The sequence below is a fragment of the Pleuronectes platessa genome, chromosome 9 (assembly GCF_947347685.1).
Source record: "Pleuronectes platessa chromosome 9, fPlePla1.1, whole genome shotgun sequence".
Classification (NCBI taxonomy): Eukaryota; Metazoa; Chordata; class Actinopteri; order Pleuronectiformes; family Pleuronectidae; genus Pleuronectes; species Pleuronectes platessa.
This window is the reverse complement of record NC_070634.1, coordinates 19,221,552-19,230,606: the sequence shown is the minus strand read 5'-3', so window position 1 is coordinate 19,230,606 and position 9,055 is coordinate 19,221,552. Positions and strand designations below refer to the sequence as shown.

At 44.0% G+C, this 9,055-nt stretch overlaps 1 protein-coding gene across 1 annotated transcript; it reads right to left on the bottom strand.

The window, feature by feature from the left end:
• LOC128448510 (nuclear receptor subfamily 5 group A member 2) lies at nt 1-8,008 on the bottom strand (the record flags this gene model as incomplete). Its single annotated transcript, XM_053431198.1, is given in 3 exon segments — nt 1-142; nt 4,046-4,164; nt 7,297-8,008. Coding segments are annotated over 3 exon segments (343 nt in total), but the record flags the coding sequence as incomplete, so codon positions are not given.
• Nucleotides 8,009-9,055: the final 1,047 nt, after the last annotated feature.

The window sequence follows — 9,055 nt, the reverse complement described above, 5'->3', positions numbered from 1 at the left end:
CTTCGAGCTTCATGCCAACGGTGAGGCACTTCTGGAAGCGGCAGTACGGGCAGCGCTTCCTCTGGGTCTTGTCAATCTGGCAGCTCTGGTTCTCTATACATGTGTAGCGCTTGTTGTTCTGGACGGTGCGCTTGAAGAAGCCCTGCGGAGAGAACCAATTAAGACGTCAACCTGCTTGACCCCTGCAATGCGATGGTAATTGGCCCATTCACACTCCCAGACAGATGGAGAGGGACAGGCTCTCTCTCTCTCTCTCACACACACACAGGCCCACACACACAGACACCCACACCCACACACACAGACACACACAGAGGGATCACAAGCATGAATACACAGTTTTTAAGTTGAAACAAACGTAGTAATTGGAACAGCCACTTTACTGTTTAGGTCACATAAGGAAATTATTTATAAACCTAAAATTGTACCATAGTTACATATTTTTCAGCTCTGAAATCTATCCCCCAAAATATTCTCTACAAACCTGCTTTACCCACTGCAGGGTTTATAATCTAATTTGAGTCCTGTCAAATTTACAATCCTATTCAAGATCCTCTATTCATGTAAAGACACTAAAACTTATGGGGAAAGCATCTTTTCAACTCTACACTTAATTATTGAAAAATATGAGCACAGGAGTCCAACAAAATCCAATAAATGATATCCATAATTCACAGTTCCGGGATTACAGATATTCATACCTGCGAAAGTGGAATTAATTATCGGCAGCAGCAGTGAAAAATCAAACGGAGGGAAGATGGTATTAACGTATTCCAGATCCATAACCGAGGAGGAGAATCTTTAAAGCTGCTCTTTAAAAAAAGTTAAAACGTGAAGAAAAAAAAAGGGGAACGTGCTGCTGTCAATATCTCACCAAACACAAAATTTAATTGACAATCTGCCCTGCCTTATTAGTCGCCCCAAAAAATGCTCTCAGTTTTGGATTATCGACCGCTCTAGAGCTCGAAAATCCATCCGTCACAGAGAACTTTCTCTGCAATGTTCCACTTAGCACACAGCGTCTAGAAGATACAGCTCAAAGATATCTGAAGCAAACTGGATCAAACCGTGCTTCTTCTTTTTTTCTTTTCTTTTTTTTTAAACACACACAATATCACTGTTGGAGATGAGGCGGACAGCGGCTCGGTGAGAAGCGGATTCGACCTGCGGTTCAAACCGAGAAAAGACACTCGTCAAGGCTCCTTTTCATGTGGAGAGGGATTCCTGAGAGCGAGTGTTGCTCCTGTTGACGTTACAAATAACACAGACGCTTTGCCAGAAGAAAAAAGCCACTAATTAACATAAACTCTGAAACCACGCTGCAGAGTACACAATGCATTCACGCAAACTAACGTCCGTGTTAATTGGGTAAATCATCGGAGTAGAGCTGGACGTTGGCGACCTTGGCGTTCCGTCCTGAAAGACGACGCTCGCTCGGAGCAGAGTCAACAACCAGGAAGCAGCTTTTACAACATGTCAGCACCGAGTCCAACGGAGGAGCAGGGAAAACAGAACCAGCTCGATCCCTGTGTCTCCTCTGGTCCCTGCGTCCTGCACCTGCTTGACTCACTCACATGTGGGATCTGAATTAAACAACAATCCTCTGACCTCCACAACAATCCTCTGACCTCCACTTGCTTTCGTCCTATTTATTTTTTCTTGTATTCCTGCACATCACAGATATATTTTGAACATGTCTACATGGGCACGGTGGCTCTGACCTTCCAACAAGCTGCTTGTAATGTCAGTATTTAAGGATTTAATTCTCCCATAAAGAAGCGTGCCAGGATGAGGCCTGTCTGTAAGTGTGTGTGTGTGTGTGTGTGTGTGTGTGTGTGTGTGTGTGTGTACAGTGAAGACCATGCAGCCCTTTTTGGCTTGTTGTTGTTAAACTAACAGGTATAATGTGGTTCAATGCTTGTTTTGTGTGTGCTGGTGCATATGAACCAACACTGCCTGTGTGAATAAAAGGGGACGTGTGTGTACATGTATGTGTGTATGTATGTGTGTGTGTGGGTGTGTGTACATGTGTGTGTGTGTGTGTGTGTGTTTCGGGAGGTGGTAGGATTACGAGGGGGCTGAAGTAGGGCATATTTAAGATTTGGTTCTTCTATTCTCTTACGTGTGTGTGTCTGTGTGTGTGTGTGTGTGTGTGTGTGTGTGTGTGTGTGTGTGTGTGTGTGTGTGTGTGTGTTTGTTTCATACCACAAAGCCCTGAAATGTGAAGCTTATACTGGCATGAAAAAAACTAAAACTGCTATTATAATTTGAATAGGAAATAACAACTAAAATGTGATTGTTTTTAATTTCTTTAATTTTGTACTTTTTATTTCTTCTTTTTCTTTGCAGAAGAGACCAGGGAGGAAACTTCCCCACAGTGGAGACAGATCTCAGTGCCCCGGCTGACAGTGAGTATTTAAAGCCCAAAAGCCGCCTGTGACCTGTCAGCACACTGATTCATCACCTCAACCCTGATGATCACACTTTTACTGAAGAGACTGCCTGCATGTTAGAGATAATCAATGGCCGGCTTCAGGTATCAGCATTATTAATGTTTCAGCCAGGATGTAGGCTGCACCGCTGTATCACAGACCTCTTCATCTACATCCTGCACACACACACACACACACACACACACACACACACACACACACACACACACACAGCTGAGGGTTTCAGCCTAACTGGGAAATGTGTTTGTACATTGCTCGTCCAGCACAAGCCCGAGCCGAGGCTGAAACGCAGCAGAGATGCCGCCGACGTCTCCCTTCAAGCAAGTGCTTAGCAACTCAAGGTCATAATATAGGATCAAATCTATAACATCTGCTTTGAATAATGACCACATAGGCAGGAAATGTGGGCCGCCGCATCAATACTGCGAGCTGCAATTTTTTTTTTTGCACTGAACAGTGTTAACACAGAGACATTTGTCTTAGCTTAATTTTGTGCTGACAGCTTTACTGGGCTGAAGCAAAAAAAAAAAGAAAGAACTTGAGGCGATGGCTATTAGCTCGGTGTTGAGCTGCACTGTGGAAACAGGCAGGAAGACACAAACAGCTTGTTGATGGAGCTCAAATTAATGGCGGCTACAGTTTGCTTTTACAGTAGCCTCATTATTAACACGTGTATGAAAATGTTTTCCAACCACACAATGCCGCGGTGCTCTTAATGAACTCGTGTTGAGCGCTTGAGATAGTGGGACACAGGCTTGTACAAACACATTCATTACGGTGGTGTACTTTGCTTTCTGGGTTAAACCCTCCTCCTCCTCCTCCTCCTCCTCCTCCTCCTCCTCCTCCTCCTCCTCCTCCTCCTCCGCCTCCTCTGTTCGGTGGTTTAAAAAAAAAAAAGGGGCAAAACCCCAGTGCATTCATTTTGAACTCCTGTTGCATTTCCAAAGCCTTCCACCACAAAATCCTGTGACACTCTCCGGAAAGGTTTGTTGGATCAACTGTCACAACAGCATCTGACCCTCGGCCTCTTCTCTGCTGCTTTTCCTGTATTGTGATGTGACCAGTGAGGCCCTGAAGCTCCACACTTGTTGCAAGGCACTAGAGGCAGAATACCTCCGTGTGCAAAACTTCATATGCAGAAAAATGCATCTCCACAGATTAATGGAAAGCGTTAACCACTGAAGCAAGGCTACTTTATAGAAATGCATAATTGCTCATACAGCACCGCGTGTGGATTGTATTTTACATTTGTCCAATGCACATGGGGACGAGCCTGCAACATGCAAGGCAAATAATTACATTCGAAGTAAACAGCTATGCCTGAAAGTGTTTTTGTCTTGATCCATCTTCTCTATTTATGCAAACACACTTAATAACGCAATCAAACCATCTCAAGCCACACACACTCATACTTACAGGCTTTGTTGAAATGCAGGAAGTTTATAATCACTATTAATTAGTCGATTTCTAACTGTGGCATCAAAGCTCCACACAGTTTTGACGAAAGGAATATATTGTGCGTAAAAAGCAGATTTAGGGAAGGTCACCTTTACTGCGCACAACGACACGGACACACACATGTTGGCACTCACCTTGCAACTCTCGCAGGTCAGGAGTCCGTAGTGGTACCCAGAAACTTTGTCTCCGCAAACGGGACACATCTCGTCCAAGTCTTCGTCATACGAGTAGTCCATCATTTTTATATGGGGTGCTGCGGAGGAGACACACACGCACACACACACACACACACACACACACAGAGACACAGGGAGAGAGAGAGAGTCTATTTCAGTATTTCCCCAAAAAAACACGTTCATCCATCAAGATGAACCACTGGAAGCATGGAGACGAAACTCAATACGATTTTTTTGGTAACTTTTCGAATGTTTAATTAAAGGATGGGGAACAGACTGGAACAGTGGATGTTTGGACTCGTAAAGACGCAACCGTGTATTTCTCCTTGTTCCCTCCTATAGTCTGCAGTCGTTGCGGACACGAGCAGAAAAGAAAAAAAAGAGATAGAAAAATATATATTTTTAAAAGGCTCATGAAAGCGAGCCTCATAAATATGCATGCGTCTAAGTCGTGGAAGCGCTGGGGGAAATGGAGAGATATTAGAGTTAAGGATTGGAGGAGAACATGTTACCGCCCACAGACAAATGAAGACACACACACAAATAAAGACCTCATCTCTGCAGGCGAGGAGAGAGGAAAAAAGAAAAAAGGTTCAAACTTCAACCAACATCAGTTTGTTTCTCAGAGAATCACCCGCAACACCACGGGGAGATATAGGTTGATAGGTTGAGTTTATTTTACGCTTTATAACGTTGAGAGAGATTTAAATGCGACGTCGTGTATGAGCTGGAAAAAAAAAAAAATAAAGTCCGTTGGTGTTTTTTTCTTGTTTCAAGAGCATTTATTCGTAATGAAATAGCCACAAATTGGATTTTCTATTTTAGGGATTATTTCAATTTTAAATCTATTTAAAAATAACTAATATTGCGCAATATTTGCCTATTTCGCACATTTATATCAGGACCTGTGAAACAGCAGGTAAACGACTGTGTTCTTCGCAGTATCGCCTCTCACCTCTTTGCCTCGTGTATTAGAAATAGTTGCATTGATAAGAGTGCGCGTGACAGTCAACCTGACATTTACAACACTTACAAAAGCATTTATGGCTCCAATCATAAAAAAAAAAGCTGCTAGGATCAAACAGGAAAGCCTCAGTGGATGTGGCTGTAAAAGTGGAAATATTTTGTCAAATGCACTGCTTTCCAAGGCCTCACACACACACACACACACACACACACACACACACACACTCGCTACTTCAAAATCCACTCCTCTGCTCACTGAGACCTTTTAATTAGACATGATTTCTGGTTTGTGAACGTGTTGCCCTGCTGGGATCCGCGCTGCATATTTCCAGCTGAAGCAACAAGTTCCAGCGAGCTGCCGACTCCTTCCCCACAGAAGCTGAAAAAGCCTGAGCTGCGTTTCCGAACTTTGTGCCGCGTAAAAAGCGCAAAAAGGGGGGATATGGTTTTTGCAAGGGGCCTGTTATCGTGACGCACGACGGCTGCAGGTTTGGACGAATTTTAATAAAGATAATAACCATGATCAGGACGTTGGTTGTGGATGTGTAATGGAGGAGGCCGTGGTAAATATTACAGAACATATAGTACATCCAGTTGGGAATGATCCTCAGGCCACAAATGTCTTCAGTAAAAAGGTTTTATCCATATAGCTTGTAAAACTCTAAACTCTGTGCGTAACAGGGGTGGGAGTTTTAAGGAGTTATAACGACAGTAGAGGCCGGGTTACGTTGCAGTATATCCCAGAAGATAAACCTATTTTTACGATAAAGTTGTGCGAAACGAGAGTGGTGCATCCTTGCTCCACAGGCAGATACGCGCAGTTTTTAGAGATGCAGAAACATGCCGCTCGGTCTCTTTCCTGCCACTTGCTCCTGCGCTCCCCCCCCAAACACCTCGGACACGACTCCACGAGAAAAACCCTCCTTCATCCCGAGCTACCTTTGTTTTCTCTCCCGCTGTGTTTACGCGCAGATAACAGGGCTCCACTCCACTCCTCCACTTGTGAGTGTGTGCGCTTTATCAGCGACTCATAAACCAGGACGCGCGCTTAATTGACTGTCGGGTCTGAAGCTGTGGAATGACTCGAGAGCACTGGGGCTGTTTGTCCTGACTGAGGAGTCAGCTGGCTCGGCTCTAAATCGCGGCTGCTTGGTAGAAAGACATCGAGAACAAATATATTATATTTTAATTAATGCCACAGGGAATTTTGAATGCATGTGACCAATCTGTAAAAAAAGTAAAAAGAAAATGTCTGAATCAAAGCTGCACATTCACAAACCGCACATTTAAAGATCTAAAGCAATTCTGCCCGCAGTGTTTAACATTTATAATTAGATGTAAAAAAAAAAAATATCTACAAAGATAATCAAATAAAAATAAAGATCTTAAAAAAAAACTTAATTTGACGCCTCTTCTAAATTGAGTTCAACCTGGTTTTGAAATTGCAAGATTTTTACAGGCCAAAATTTGATAATTTGCAGAAACAGAAAATTCTTGAAATCACACATAATCGGGCTGGATTTATTTGTGACACATGTATTTGCATTATTTTATGTTTTTTTTACAACGTCTATTGAGTAAATTAAACCAGAATTTTTAGGCTGGTTGGACTAAAGTTAGCCGACCTGAGGTCAAATACTTTGGCAGGGGGCAAACCACAGAATCAAACCTTTTACGTTTCATGGTTCTTTTTTCTTTTTTAATAAATTGGCAACATGTTGTTTTAACTGCTCCAGAAATAAAGATAAATGGTGAGTCAGCTCTGCGGACACCTAGAGAAATGGATCATTATAAATATGTGACTAAGTGAAATCGACTTCCCTGCCTCTTAGTGTTTTTATTGCGCCTGACACACGCACACTTCCAGCACGAATGACAACTGGCAATACTCATTATTTGATCACGGGCCCGAGGTTTGAAAAGTGAATCTGCAGACTTCATCTTCAAATCAGAGCAACTGAGGGCAGATAGTTAAAACCAGAGCAGACACATTTTTTAAATCTCCGTGAAACAAGGACCTAAAATAAAAATACGACACGTTCAATATAGATTTATTGCCTCTATTAATAACAGTGGTCAATATTTACGCAAAAAAAATCTAGTGGATCTAAACGCGGACAGAAGTTTTGGTGGCACCGAGTTACGCGCCTCCACGCTGATAACGCACCGTGAGTTCACCACATGTGGCAGAAGCTTGAGAGTCCTGCGGTCTAAGGGGATTCAAACCAATGACCAGTTCTTACCTTGCAAAATCCTTGGCATGTGCCCGTGTTCTCCATACGATCGAGAGAGTCCCAGGGATTCAGTCTCGGCTTTGGGCAGCATGTCAGCGCTGCCGGCCCGAGCTGTAGACTCCGCACCGCTCGGCGGGACACCTGGGACAGCGAAGAGGCACGCGTTCCCAAACACCCCTCACAGGGACCCAGATGTCTTCTGTCGCGGTCTATTTCGAACTGGCTGTCTCTGTCTGTCCCCGGACTAAATGCTCCGAATACACGAAGCCTGATTCAAAGGACCGTCTCCAAGCGGCCGGGCTGCATAGCTGGTTGTGCGTCAACTTCTCTAATTCACTTGCTCATAATTGCTTTTGCGCATTAAACAAGAGAAAAGCAAATAAAAAAAACACGCATTAATAGAGCCGAGCACATGGGCGTGCTTCCCTCAAAAGCCTACTTATTAAAGAGCCGCTGCGCGCGCTGAGTTAAAGGATCGGTCTCTCAATCAAAACGAGAAAACTGCGCCGTGTCCGGAGTGAAAGACGAAGGTGAGTTCCCCTGTAGCTCTCCCAAAAGTCTGTTTTAGCGCGTCAACCATCAAAGTGGGACTGTCAGTGCAACTTTCAGCCTTTTGCAGACGAGTACGCGCAGAACAGGGCCGCCCTCTCCCGTGCGTAAAAGTCGGATTCGGTGTGTTGGTCCGACTGTCTGGAGATGTGGAGACCTCTCCTCCTCCTCCTCCTCCTCGCGGCTTTGTTTACTCCGCTCGCACCAATCCCGGGCGCATGCGGTCGTCTGACATCATCCCTCACGGATCCAATCAGGCGAGGAGCCCGGGACACATCGCCTCAGAGCCTCCGAGCTCCACATCTCCGACAATCTCAGCTGTTAAAACCTCGTTAATGACGGACTTTAAAAAGCGGAGACAGCGCGAGGAAATCAAGAGATGGAGATGCAGCAGTGGCACGTGAGAGCAGCGGCTCCACGAGCACACGTGCGCACCGGTACGCACGCTTTTATCGTATTAAGTTAATTTTATATCTAATTTTAATTAAACTCTTTATCGTTATCTATGTGGTGCATGTATTGCATTATGCTATTTAATTATTCAATTTTAGAATCGCGCTCTGCCCCTGTGGTCATCGACTGAAACTCAATTATCATCATCCCTGATCATTAAAATGTCATGAAATATAATCAAATTACATTTTATAGCGTTTTCTTTCTTTTTCTCTTTCTTTCTATCTTTGTTTGTTTCTTTCTTTCTTACGCAGGGCATACTAAATCCTGACCCATAGCAAACATATATATATATCAAAAATGTAAAATAACCCATGTGTCATATTCGATTTGGGGGCTTTTTGATCAGATTTGGGAACATGTGAGCAGCTCCGGCCTCAGGCTTTGACTGGCCTTTATTTTCGGATCAAATCTCCCCCTTCACGCAATAAATTATATCTGTGCCTCTGAATTATTATCAGTAATTGGCTGAGCAGGGATCAATTAGTGACCTGACATCAGACTCGGGCTATTTAGCCACTTCCAAATTAATACACAAAGACTATATGTGTCGGCTCCGATTCTATAGTAATGACTCCCCCTGCTCCAACAGGCTGCAGCATGCTGGGGGTCTGATGAGCAGAGGGAGAGAAGTGGAAGAGTAACGGGGCGGACCACAGGACACACCAGGAGGGTCACAGAGGACACACACACACACACACACACACACACACACACACACACACACACACACACACACACACACAAACCACACACGCATACACAC